Source organism: Megalobrama amblycephala, linkage group LG9 (genome assembly GCF_018812025.1).
Source record: "Megalobrama amblycephala isolate DHTTF-2021 linkage group LG9, ASM1881202v1, whole genome shotgun sequence".
Classification (NCBI taxonomy): domain Eukaryota; kingdom Metazoa; phylum Chordata; class Actinopteri; order Cypriniformes; family Xenocyprididae; genus Megalobrama; species Megalobrama amblycephala.
The window spans coordinates 30,078,224-30,091,926 of NC_063052.1; the positions used below are offsets into that span (position 1 = coordinate 30,078,224).

Below are 13,703 nucleotides of genomic sequence, written 5' to 3' on the forward strand. Positions count from 1 at the left end.
TCAATTTACAATTCAACCAGAATCTGGCTAAAAATAATAAATAAATTACAGAAACCGTCACACTAGAAGTGCAGTCTGGGGTCTGTTCACAAACCAACAGTTCACTAAAAAGGACAAAAACCTATTAGAGACTCTGCAAGAAGAATAATGCAAAACTACAATGTAAATCTCTAAATAATGCATGCAGAGCAGAATTAGAACAATATCCAAGAAAAATTTAAATAAAATATAATTGAAATTCCATGCCCACCTAAATAGTACACATATACTCTATCACAAAGCTACCAATTGCTGAACACAGAGAGAAATCATCTCATTTATCTGTCGCAAGAGGAACGATTCCTTTGTCAGATGCTTGAATATCAATCTCATATTTATCCTTGACCTCAAAATCCAAATAATCGGTCAAAATAATTTCTCCAGTGATTGAGTTAACTTCAAAAAGTCTGCGTAAATTATTGTTGACATTATTTCCCAGTGCATAAATTAACTCTCCGTTTTTACCCTCGTCCAAATCAGTGGCATTGACCTGTAAAATTGTTGTGCCAACAGGTGCGTTTTCATTTAATGTAACTGTGTAAGTTTCTTTTGTAAAAACAGGCGCATTATCGTTGATATCCAGTACATTAATCAATATTTCTATTGAGCCAGACTTAGGAGGTTTCCCTCCATCTAAAGCAGTTAATAATAATTTTATGTTTTTAGTCATTTCTCTGTCAAGCGGCTTGTGTAAAATCAGAATTGGAATTTTACCATCTTCTTCACGGTCTTTAATTTCAAGACGGAAATGGTCGTTGTGGCTGAGTTTATAGGTTTGAACTGAATTGGTTCCACTATCTGGGTCGCGCGCAGCCTGTAGCGGATATCGCGCTCCTGGCATAACAGATTCCCCAATTTCCAGCCGCTTTTCATTCTCGGGAAACCCTGGACTGTGATCATTTACATCCAATACCTCTACAGCGACATAATGGATTTCTAGTGGGTTTTCTAGAGCGATTTTCAGATTGATTAAACACGGAGTGCTCCTCTCGCAAACCTCCTCTCTGTCTATCTTACCGTTCACATACAAGACGCCGTCATTCTGATTTACACTGAACATTGACTCGCCTGAGGTCGAGACGATGCGAAATCCTCGCTCCTTCAGTGTTCTGTAATCAATGCCTAAATCCTTCGCGATGTTTCCCACCGCAGCTCCGTCCTTCTGCTCCTCTGAGATCGAGTACCGTATTTGAGCCCAAACTGCTCTTCCAAACAACAGAGATACAGCGATGAAAGCGAGCTTCGCATTCAGCTCCAGCTGATGAAAGCGTTGTCTTTGTTCCATTTTTCTGAGATTACAGATTCTCCTTCAAACGCAGTTTCACGATCAGTCTAAGAATATGTGTTGTGTAGTCCCATCGTTGCTCAGGCTGAAAACGAGTCGGTCAATGCAAAACGCGATACCCAATACAGACAAATAAAACGGCATCAGTGGTGAAATCGAGAAAGCTTACGAATCAACCGAGAGGGCGGAACAAACACACAAAAACCATGAGCAACTGTTTGACGTCATGAGCCTTTCTCTAGGTTTACACTGACATCTCGCGATCTGAAGTGTTAGTTGCATTGCAACGTCCAAAACATTTTAATGTTGTCAAATGCATGTAATTTTATCAAATGACTTCTAAACAATCCAAACTATGAGTTAAGCTATACGCTTAAATATTCAATATTCTCTCATTAGACTGAACATATTGTTTTATGAAAACCAGTGTGAGTAAAAGAGAAAGAGAGAGAGAGATTCTGAAAAAGACATAGTAGTTGCCAGATGCTAAGACCAATATCATAACCTTTAAAGGAAACAACATGTCTTTAGAGCACACTGAGAACTGTATCTTGGCATAAACATCAGCAACACAGGAAACTTCAACAAGGCTGTGAACAATCTGAGGGATGAGGCATGAAGAGCTTTTTATTGTTAAGAAGAATATCAATTTACAATTCAACCAGAATCTCGCTAAAAATAATAAATAAATTACAGAAACCGTCACACTGGATATGCGGTCTGGGGTCTGTTCACAAACCGACAGTTCACTAAAAAGGACAAAAACCTATTAGAGACTCAGCAAGAAGAATTATGCAAAACTACAATGTAAATATCTAAATAATGCATGCAGCGCAGAATTAGAACAATATCCAAGAAAAATTTAAATAAAATATCATTGAAATTCCATGCCCACCTAAATAGTACACATATACTCTATCACAAAGCTATCAATTGCTGAACACAGAGAGAAGTCCTCTCAGCCAGTTTGTTTCAGAATTGACTTTACATTTAAAAACATGTCCAGCTGAACCACAGAGCACAAAACCCAGCTAGACCAAATCAAAAATAAAAATCAAAACAAAAACATAAATATGTAAAACACTGGAAAGAAGAAATAGCTTAAAAGTGAACTGAAATGTTATCAGAATAGTAAATTGGCAGAATAACGACCAACCCTAAACACCTCCACAGAGGTGGACCAACACAATCAGACCTGACAAACAAAAGACTGCACTCCAAACAAAACTAAGTGGAAAAGAATTGCACTTTTTTTAACAACATGCCTTAATTACACATATATTAGGAAAACATTATTCTTTTCTTCACAACCCACCAAAATTGGATACAGAAAGAAGGACAAATTTAATTTACTCGGAGAAGCTCAAACCAGTCTGCAAGATATGCAAGTCCTGCCACAACAAAAGCACAATGAGTGGAATAGGACCATGACTGACGAAGAGCTAGAATATTGTAAAACATGCATAAAATGAAAACATAGCATAACAAGCTCTATTCTTACTTATGTTTTATTAATACAGTATTATTTATTTATTTATTAGAATCTGAGGAAGAGGAAGACACTGTTCCATTTGAAACAACATCCGGAGCAACTTCAGTACCGTGGACAGCAACTGACATGTGTCTTAAAACTGTTTCCTACAACTAATTCACAGATGTAGGAGTCATTCTCTTACCTCTCCAGAATCTCTCCTCCTGCGATCTGGTATCACTAGAGTATTCCTATTACTGCCTGGTGCAATTGTAGAACCGATACTCATTCTGGGTCCAACTAACATGTACCGTTTGTCTCCAGATCTGTACTGGATGCTGTGACACAGAGTCCCGTCGTAATTTGTGTCCTGCAAATACTTGGACGAATAGTCTGTAGATTTGGAGCACTGCATTACAATCAACACGATGATGCTGATGACAAAAAGCACTGAAACCGAGCCCAAAGTGATGATCAAATAAAACGTCACGTCGTTTTCCTCCTCATCTTTTACTGCGTTTTTCACATCAGAAGCCGCAAAAGCCTCTTTGGGCTCCACAACTTTGACAATCACAGTCGCTGTTGCTGAGAGCGAAACGTTCCCATTGTCTTTGACCAGTATGAGCAGTTTATGCTGGGCCTCGTCTGTTTCTGTGAATGAGCGAAGGGTCCTTATCTGTCCTGTATAGCGGTCCAAACCAAAGAGACTGTGCTCACTAACTTCCTGCAGTGAAAACAATAACCAGCCGTTGTATCCTATATCTGCGTCATAGGCTCTGACTTTAGTCACCAAATGACCTGCGTTCACATTACGGGGAATCTCTTCCACACCCTCAGCAGAACCGTTAGCGCTGACTGGATATAAGATCACTGGAACGTTGTCGTTCTGATCCAGAATAAACACGTTCACTGTCACGTTACTGCTCAGAGACGGACTTCCAGAGTCTGTAGCGAGTACATGGAACTGGAACGTTTTAACAGTTTCAAAGTCAAAGCTCTTAAGCGCATAAATCTCCCCATTTTCAGAGTTTATATTGATGAAAGATGTATGTTTGTTTTCCTCTGTATTTTCTCTCCATATATGATAGCTGATTATCGCATTTTCATTTGAGTCTTTGTCAGAAGCAGACACAGAAAATAATAATTTGCCTGGGACATTATTTTCCATCATATAAAACGCATATGGAGAGAACGAGAATTCTGGACTGTTGTCATTTACATCTGATATCAGAACAGTTATAGTTTTAACAGAAGACAATGATGGCTGTCCTGCATCCTTTGCGACTAGTGTGATGTCATACTGAAATTTAGTTTCTCTGTCAAGTAAAGCAGATGTAACTAAAGAATAAATATTATCTTGTGGTAACGGCATTAGTTTAAAAGGTATATCATTTGACAGTGAGCATGAGATTTTTCCATTGACCCCAGAGTCTAAATCAGTAACACTTATCAAAGCTACTGTAGTACCTGGTCTAGAATCCTCTGGAATGGCGCTTGATAATGATGTCACCTCCATTTCCGGTGCATTGTCATTTACATCGACGATTTTTATCACTACACTTTTATCCGTCGCAAGAGGAACAGTCCCTTTGTCAGATGCCTGAATGTCAATTTCATATATATCTTTTACCTCAAAATCTAAAAGGCCAGTCACAATAATTTCTCCAGTGACTGAATTAACTTCAAAAAGTTCACGTAAATTGTCATTAACATTATTTCCTAAAGCATAAACTACCTGTCCGTTTTGACCCTCGTCAGAATCAGTGGCATTAATCTGTAAAATTGTTGTGCCAACAGGTGCGTTTTCATTTAATGTAACTGTGTAAGTTTCTTTTGTAAAAACAGGCGCATTATCGTTGATATCCAGTACATCAATCAGTATTTCTATTGAGCCAGATTTAGGAGGTTTCCCTCCATCTAAAGCAGTTAATAATAATTTTATATTTTTCGTCACTTCTCTGTCCAGTGGTTTGTGTAAAATCAGAATTGGAATTTTACCATCTTCTCGATCTTTAATTTCAAGACGGAAATGGTCGTTGTGGCTGAGTTTATAGGTTTGAACTGAATTGGTTCCACTATCAGGGTCGCGCGCAGCCTGTAGCGGATATCGCGCGCCTGGCATAACAGATTCCCCAATTTCCAGCCGCTTTTCATTCTCGGGAAACCGTGGACTGTGATCATTTACATCCAATATCTCTACAGCGACGTAATGAATTTCTAGTGGGTTTTCTAGAGCGATTTTCAGATTGATTAAACACGGAGTGCTCCTCTCGCAAACCTCCTCTCTGTCTATCTTACCGTTCACATACAAGACGCCGTCATTCTGATTTACACTGAACATTGACTCGCCTGAGGTCGAGACGATGCGAAATCCTCGCTCCTTCAGTGTTCTGTAATCAATGCCTAAATCCTTCGCGATGTTTCCCACCGCAGCTCCGTCCTTCTGCTCCTCTGAGATCGAGTACCGTATTTGAGCCCAAACTGCTCTTCCAAACAACAGAGATACAGCGATGAAAGCAAGCTTCGCATTCAGCTCCAGCTGATGAAAGCGTTGTCTTTGTTCCATTTTTCTGAGATTACGGATTCTCCTTCAAACGCAGTTTCACGATCAGACTAAGAATATTTGTTGTGTAGTCCCATCGTTGCTCAGGCTGAAAACGAGTCGGTCAATGCAAAACGCGATACCCAATACAGACAAATCAAACGGCATCAGTGGTGAAAACAAGAAAACACACGAATAAACCGAGAGGGCGGAACAAACACACAAAAACCATGAGCAACTGTTTGACGTCATGAGCCTTTCTCTAGGTTTACACTGACATCTCGCGATCTGAAGCGTTAGTTGCATTGCAACGTCCAAAACATTTTAATGTTGTCAAATGCATGTAATTTTATCAACTGACTTCTAAACAATCCAAACTATGAGTTAAGCTATACGCTTAAATATTCAATATTCTCTCATTAGACTGAACATATTGTTTTATGAAAACCAGTGTGAGTAAAAGAGAAAGAGAGAGAGAGAGAGAGAGAGAGAGAGAGAGAGAGAGAGATTCTGAAAAAGACAGTATAGTTGCCAGATGCCAAGACCAATATCATAACCTTTAAAGGAAACAACATGTCTTTAGAGCACACTGAGAACTGTATCTTGGCATAAACATCAGCAACACAGGAAACTTCAACAAGGCTGTGAACAACCTGAGGGATGAGGCATGAAGAGCTTTTTATTGTTAAGAAGAATATCAATTTACAATTCAACCAGAATCTGGCTAAAAATAATAAATAAATTACAGAAACCGTCACACTAGAAGTGCAGTCTGGGGTCTGTTCACAAACCAACAGTTCACTAAAAAGGACAAAAACCTATTAGAGACTCTGCAAGAAGAATAATGCAAAACTACAATGTAAATCTCTAAATAATGCATGCAGAGCAGAATTAGAACAATATCCAAGAAAAATTTAAATAAAATATAATTGAAATTCCATGCCCACCTAAATAGTACACATATACTCTATCACAAAGCTACCAATTGCTGAACACAGAGAGAAATCATCTCAGCCAGTTTGTTTCAGAATTGACTTTACGTTTAAAAACATGTCCAGCTGAACCACAGAGCACAAGCTAGACCAAATCAAAAATAAAAATCAAAACAAAAACATAAATATCTAAAACACTGGAAAGAAGCAATAGCTTAAAAGTGAACTGAAATGTTATCAGAATAGTAAATTGGCAGAATAACGACCGACCCTAAACACCTCCACAGAGGTGGGCCAACACAATCAGACCTGACAAACAAAAGACTGCACTTCAAACAAAACTAAGAGAAAAAGAATTGCACTTTTTTTAACAAAATGCCTTAATTACACATATATTAGGAAAACATTATTCTTTTCTTCACAACCCACCAAAATTGGATACAGAAAGAAGGACAAATTTAATTTACTCGGAGAAGCTCAAACCAGTCTGCAAGATATGCAAGTCCTGCCACAACAAAAGCACAATGAGTGGAATAGGACCATGACTGACGAAGAGCTAGAATATTGTAAAACATGCATAAAATGAAAACATAGCATAACAAGCTCTATTCTTACTTATGTTTTATTAGTACAGTATGATTTATTTATTTATTTATTAGAATCTGAGGAAGAGGAAGACACTGTTCCATTTGAAACAACAGCCTGAGTAGCTCCATGGACAGCAATCGACATATGTCTTAAAACTGTTTCCTACAACTAATTCACAGATGTAGTCATTCTCTTACCTCTCCAGAATCTCTCCTCCTGCGATCTGGTATCACTAGAGTATTTCTATTACTGCCTGGTGCAATTGTAGAACCGATACTCATTCTGGGTCCAACTAACATGTACCGTTTGTCTCCAGATCTGTACTGGATGCTGTGACACAGAGTCCCGTCGTAATTTGTGTCCTGTAAATACTTGGACGAATAGTCTGTAGATTTGGAGCACTGCATTACAATCAACACGATGATGCTGATGACAAAAAGCACTGAAACCGAGCCCAAAGTGATGATCAAATAAAACGTCACGTCGTTTTCCTCCTCGTCTTTTACTGCGTTTTTCACATCAGAAGCTGCAAAAGCCTCTTTGGGCTCCACAACTTTGACAATCACAGTCGCTGTTGCTGAGAGCGAAACGTTCCCATTGTCTTTGACCAGTATGAGCAGTTTATGCTGGGCCTCGTCTGTTTCTGTGAATGAGCGAAGGGTCCTTATCTGTCCTGTATAGCGGTCCAAACCAAAGAGACTGTGCTCACTAACTTCCTGCAGTGAAAACAATAACCAGCCGTTGTATCCTATATCTGCGTCATAGGCTCTGACTTTAGTCACCAAATGACCTGCGTTCACATTACGGGGAATCTCTTCCACACCCTCAGCAGAACCGTTAGCGCTGACTGGATATAAGATCACTGGAACGTTGTCGTTCTGATCCAGAATAAACACGTTCACAGTCACGTTACTGCTCAGAGACGGACTTCCAGAGTCTGTAGCGAGTACATGGAACTGGAACGTTTTAACAGTTTCAAAGTCAAAACTCTTAAGCGCATAAATCTCCCCATTTTCAGAGTTAATATTAATGAAAGATGTATATTTGTTTTCCTCTGTATTTTCTCTCCATATATGATAGCTGATTATCGCATTTTCATTTGAGTCTTTGTCAGAAGCAGACACAGAAAATAATAATTTGCCTGGGACATTATTTTCCATCACATAAAACGCATATGGAGAGAACGAGAATTCTGGACTGTTGTCATTTACATCTGATATCAGAACAGTTATAGTTTTAACAGAAGACAGTGATGGCTGTCCTGCATCCTTTGCGACTAGCGTGATATCATACTGAAATTTAGTTTCTCTGTCAAGTAAAGCAGATGTAACTAAAGAATAAATATTATCTTGTGGTAACGGCATTAGTTTAAAAGGTATATCATCTGACAGTGAGCATGAGATTTTTCCATTGACCCCCGAGTCTAAATCAGTAACACTTATCAAAGCTACTGTAGTACCAGGTCTAGAATCCTCTGGAATGGCGCTTGATAATGATGTCACCTCTATTTCCGGTGCATTATCATTTACATCGACGATTTTTATCACTACACTTTTATCCGTCGCAAGAGGAACGATTCCTTTGTCCGATGCCTGAATATCAATCTCATATTTATCTTTGACCTCAAAATCCAAACGATCGGTCAAAATAATTTCTCCGGTGACTGAATTAACTTCAAAAAGTCTGCGTAAATTATTGTTGACATTATTTCCCAGTGCATAAATTAACTCTCCGTTTTTACCCTCGTCCAAATCAGTGGCATTGACCTGTAAAATTGTTGTGCCAACAGGTGCGTTTTCATTTAATGTAACTGTGTAAGTTTCTTTTGTAAAAACAGGCGCATTATCGTTAATATCCAGTACATTAATCAGTATTTCTATTGAGCCAGACATAGGAGGTTTCCCTCCATCTAAAGCAGTTAATAATAATTTTATGTTTTTCGTCATTTCTCTGTCAAGCGGCTTGTGTAAAATCAGAATTGGAATTTTACCATCTTCTTCACGGTCTTTAATTTCAAGACGGAAATGGTCGTTGTGGCTGAGTTTATAGGTTTGAACCGAATTGGTTCCACTATCAGGGTCGCGCGCAGCCTGTAGCGGATATCGCGCGCCTGGCATAGCAGATTCCCAAATTTCCAGCCGCTTTTCATTCTCGGGAAACCGTGGACTGTGATCATTTACATCCAATACCTCTACAGCGACATAATGGATTTCTAGTGGGTTTTCTAGAGCGATTTTCAGATTGATTAAACACGGAGTGCTCCTCTCGCAAACCTCCTCTCTGTCTATCTTACCGTTCACATACAAGACGCCGTCATTCTGATTTACACTGAACATTGACTCGCCTGAGGTCGAGACGATGCGAAATCCTCGCTCCTTCAGTGTTCTGTAATCAATGCCTAAATCCTTCGCGATGTTTCCCACCGCAGCTCCGTCCTTCTGCTCCTCTGAGATCGAGTACCGTATTTGAGCCCAAACTGCTCTTCCAAACAACAGAGATACAGCGATGAAAGCGAGCTTCGCATTCAGCTCCAGCTGATGAAAGCGTTGTCTTTGTTCCATTTTTCTGAGATTACAGATTCTCCTTCAAACGCAGTTTCACGATCAGTCTAAGAATATGTGTTGTGTAGTCCCATCGTTGCTCAGGCTGAAAACGAGTCGGTCAATGCAAAACGCGATACCCAAAACAGACAAATAAAACGGCATCAGTGGTGAAATCGAGAAAGCTTACGAATAAACCGAGAGGGCGGAACAAACACACAAAAACCATGAGCAACTGTTTGACGTCATGAGCCTTTCTCTAGGTTTACACTGACATCTCGCGATCTGAAGTGTTAGTTGCATTGCAACGTCCAAAACATTTTAATGTTGTCAAATGCATGTAATTTTATCAAATGACTTCTAAACAATCCAAACTATGAGTTAAGCTATACGCTTAAATATTCAATATTCTCTCATTAGACTGAACATATTGTTTTATGAAAACAAGTGAATGAGTAAAAGAGAAAGAGAGAGAGAGATTCTGAAAAAGACATAGTAGTTGTCAGATGCCAAGACCAATATCATAACCTTTAAAGGAAACAACATGTCTTTAGAACACACTGAGAACTGTATCTTGGCATAAACATCAGCAACACAGGAAACTTCAACAAGGCTGTGAACAACCTGAGGGATGAGGCATGAAGAGCTTTTTATTGTTAAGAAGAATATCAATTTACAATTCAACCAGAATCTGGCTAAAAATAATAATTAAATTACAGAAACCGTCACACTAGAAGTGCAGTCTGGGGTCTGTTCACAAACCAACAGTTCACTAAATGCAAGATATTTAAGTCCCGCCACAACAAAAGCACAATGAGTGGAATAGGGCCATGACTAGAGAAGAGCTAAGATATAACATGCATAAAAAGGAAAACATAAAATAACAAGCTGATCTATTCCTACTTACATTTTATTAGTACAGTTTTATTTATTTATTTATTTATTTTTTATCTTTCTTCAGCGGTTATATGTTTGTATATTTAATGTTGCTACAGTATGCTTTGACAATGTAAAACATTCTTTTTAACATAACAATAAAATCTAAATAATAAATAAATCTGAATCTGAAAACGAGAAAGACACTAAGAATGTTCCATTTGGAACAACAGCCTGAGCAGCTTCAGTACCATGGCCAGCAACCGACATATGTCTTAAAACTGTTTCCTACAACTAATACACAGATGTAGTCATTCTCTTACCTCTCCAGAATCTCTCCTCCTGCGATCTGGTATCACTAGAGTATTCCTATTACTGCCTGGTGCAATTGTAGAACCGATACTCATTCTGGGTCCAACTAACATGTACCGTTTGTCTCCAGATCTGTACTGGATGCTGTGACACAGAGTCCCGTCGTAATTTGCGTCCTGTAAATACTTGGACGAATAGTCTGTAGATTTGGAGCACTGCATTACAATCAACACGATGATGCTGATGACAAAAAGCACTGAAACCGAGCCCAAAGTGATGATCAAATAAAACGTCACGTCGTTTTCCTCCTCGTCTTTTACTGCGTTTTTCACATCAGAAGCTGCAAAAGCCTCTTTGGGCTCCACAACTTTGACAATCACAGTCGCTGTTGCTGAGAGTGAAACGTTCCCATTGTCTTTGACCAGTATGAGCAGTTTATGCTGGGCCTCGTCTGTTTCTGTGAATGAGCGAAGGGTCCTTATCTGTCCTGTATAGCGGTCCAAACCAAAGAGACTGTGCTCACTAACTTCCTGCAGTGAAAACAATAACCAGCCGTTGTATCCTATATCTGCGTCATAGGCTCTGACTTTAGTCACCAAATGACCTGCGTTCACATTACGGGGAATCTCTTCCACACCCTCAGCAGAACCGTTAGCGCTGACTGGATATAAGATCACTGGAACGTTGTCGTTCTGATCCAGAATAAACACGTTCACTGTCACGTTACTGCTCAGAGACGGACTTCCAGAGTCTGTAGCGAGTATGTGGAACTGGAACGTTTTGGTAGATTCAAAGTCAAAGCTCTTAAGCGCATAAATCTCCCCGGTTTCAGAGTTAATATTAATGAAAGATGTATATTTGTTTTCCTCTGTATTTTCTCTCCATATATGATAGCTGATTATCGCATTTTCATTTGAGTCTTTGTCAGAAGCAGTCACAGAAAATAATAATTTGCCTGGGACATTATTTTCCATCACATAAAACGCATATGGAGAGAACGAGAATTCTGGACTGTTGTCATTTACATCTGATATCAGAACAGTTATAGTTTTAACAGAAGACAATGATGGCTGTCCCGCATCCTTTGCGACGAGTGTGATGTCATACTGAAATTTAGTTTCCCTGTCTAAAGGTGATGTGGAAACTAATGAGTATATACTATGCTGTGAAGAAGGTATTAGTTTAAAAGGCATGTCATCTTCTAAAGAACAAGAGACTTTGCCATTGAGCCCAGAGTCTAAATCAGATACACTAATCAAAGCTACTGTAGTACCAGGTCTAGAATCCTCTGGAATGGCCTTTGAAAATGAGGTCACCTCTATTTCAGGAGCATTATCATTTACATCAACTATCTTTATGGTCACGCTCTTATCAGTAATCATGGGAATTAGACCCTTGTCAGATGCCTGTATATCAATCTCATAGCTGTCTTTGTCCTCATAATCTAATAGTCCCTTTACAGTTATCTCACCAGTGATGGTGTTAATATCAAACAGCTTTCGTACTTTAATATTAACACTTTTATCAAACGAATAAACTATCTCACCATTCGGGCCCTCGTCCAAATCTGTGGCGTTGACCTGTATCACGGTTGTCCCTATAGGCGCATTTTCACTCAGCATGACTGAATAAACATCTTTTGTAAACACAGGAAAGTTATCATTTATATCTAAAACATTAATCGTTATCCCCATTGTCCCAGACTTGGCAGGCTTTCCTCCATCTACAGCAATTAATTGCAAGTTAATGTTTCGAGTAAGCTCTCTGTCTAAAGGCTTTTGTAAAATCAAGACAGGAATTTTACCGTCTTCTCCGCGATCTTTGACTTCAAGGCGGAAATTATCGTTGTGACTGAGTTTGTAATGATGCAGAGAATTACTGCCACTGTCAGAATCACGCGCAGCTTTAAGCTGAAATCGCATACCCGGTAGGGCAGATTCCCCAATCTCTAAATGCATTTCGCTCTCCGGGAAACTCGGAGCGTGGTCGTTTATATCCAAAATCTCAACAGTTACATAGTGGATTTCAAGTGGGTTTTCTAAAGCAATTTTCAGATTAATTAAACAGGGTGTGCTTCTCTCGCAGATCTCCTCTCTGTCTATTTTACCGTTCACATACAAGACGCCGTCATTCTGATTCACACTAAACATGGACTCGCCTGAGGTCGAGACGATGCGAAATCCTCGCTCTTTTAAGGTTCTGTGATCTATGCCCAAATCCTTCGCGATATTTCCCACAGCAGCGCCGTCCTTCTGTTCCTCTGAGATGGAGTACTGAATTTGTGCTCGTGCCACCGCACCAAACACAAGCAATGCAGCCATTAGAGTGAATTCTGCGTGCTCCTTCAGCCATTGCGCGTATCTTCTTTGTTCCATTCTGAAGATAATAGAGACAAGGTTCTACGACAATTCCTCTGCTACACTCGATCGACTATATTAAACATTGCTTTTACTTCTTAAAGTTTACACTTACTGCCGAAAAAACTCGAATCGCTAAAAAGCAAAACCAGGAATAAACTAGAGCCTCTGACGAGCAGGACACACTAGCATTAAATGCGAAGGGGAGGAATAACAGTATTTGACGTCATTAGCCATATTCTAGGATTACACTGACACCTCGCGATCTCACAGCTGTAATGCATCGCATTTTTTGCACATTGGCTACAGCAAAAATACAATAAATGTGAGAATCAGGCAGCGTTTCTATAGATATATACATATAGATACAGCAGCAATACAGTAAACGATGCAAACCAAATAATTAAAAGGAAAAACACAGAATCCTACATTACACCAGTGTCAATATATTTCCCCATATCATACAGAGAAAAAAAAAACTAATATGGTCTTAAAATTCGCTTACCTCTCCAGAATATCTCCTCCTGCGATCTGGTATCACTAAAGTATTTCATTTACTGCTCGGGTCTATTATCATCGGTTATATATTTGCGTATTTAATATTGCTATGATTTGGCAATGCAAAACATTCTTTTTAACTCAATAATTATGTTTAATAGTTAAATAAATTTGAATCTGAAAAAGAGAAAGACACTAAGAATGTTCCATTTGAAACAACAGCCTGAGCAGCTTCAGTACCATGGACAGCAACTGACATGTGC

At 39.1% G+C, this 13,703-nt stretch overlaps 3 protein-coding genes across 15 annotated transcripts in view; all 3 read right to left on the bottom strand.

Annotated features, from left to right (window-relative positions):
- The window catches only part of LOC125275557 (protocadherin alpha-C2-like), a 198,744-nt gene that overhangs the window by 132,595 nt on the left and 52,446 nt on the right, over positions 1-13,703 (bottom strand). For 2 of the 13 annotated variants that reach the window (XM_048202628.1, XM_048202608.1), the window contains exon 1: positions 7,055-9,531. The exons of 9 other annotated variants lie outside the window; for them this stretch is intronic. In XM_048202628.1, coding sequence (XP_048058585.1) covers positions 7,055-9,418 — 2,364 coding nt within the window. In that variant the 5' untranslated portion in view covers positions 9,419-9,531. Of the gene's footprint in view, positions 1-7,054; positions 9,564-13,703 lie in introns of those variants that run through there. 2 more of the 13 variants (XM_048202634.1, XM_048202647.1) reach the window with 2 other exon arrangements.
- LOC125275601 (protocadherin alpha-5-like) lies at positions 2,553-5,725 on the bottom strand. Its single transcript, XM_048202711.1, has one exon. It carries the CDS (start codon positions 5,359-5,361, stop codon positions 2,989-2,991), a length of 2,373 nt encoding a protein of 790 aa, XP_048058668.1. The 5' UTR covers positions 5,362-5,725; the 3' UTR covers positions 2,553-2,988.
- Positions 10,564-13,150, bottom strand: LOC125275598 (protocadherin alpha-3-like). Its single transcript, XM_048202707.1, has one exon. The coding sequence runs from the start codon at positions 12,958-12,960 to the stop codon at positions 10,585-10,587; it is 2,376 nt and encodes a 791-aa protein (XP_048058664.1). The 5' UTR covers positions 12,961-13,150; the 3' UTR covers positions 10,564-10,584.

Coding starts and splice junctions, on each gene's coding strand:
- LOC125275601 (XM_048202711.1), bottom strand. CDS start 5,361: ATGGAACAAAGACAACGCTTTCATCAGCTGGAGCTGAATGCGAAGCTT.
- LOC125275598 (XM_048202707.1), bottom strand. CDS start 12,960: ATGGAACAAAGAAGATACGCGCAATGGCTGAAGGAGCACGCAGAATTC.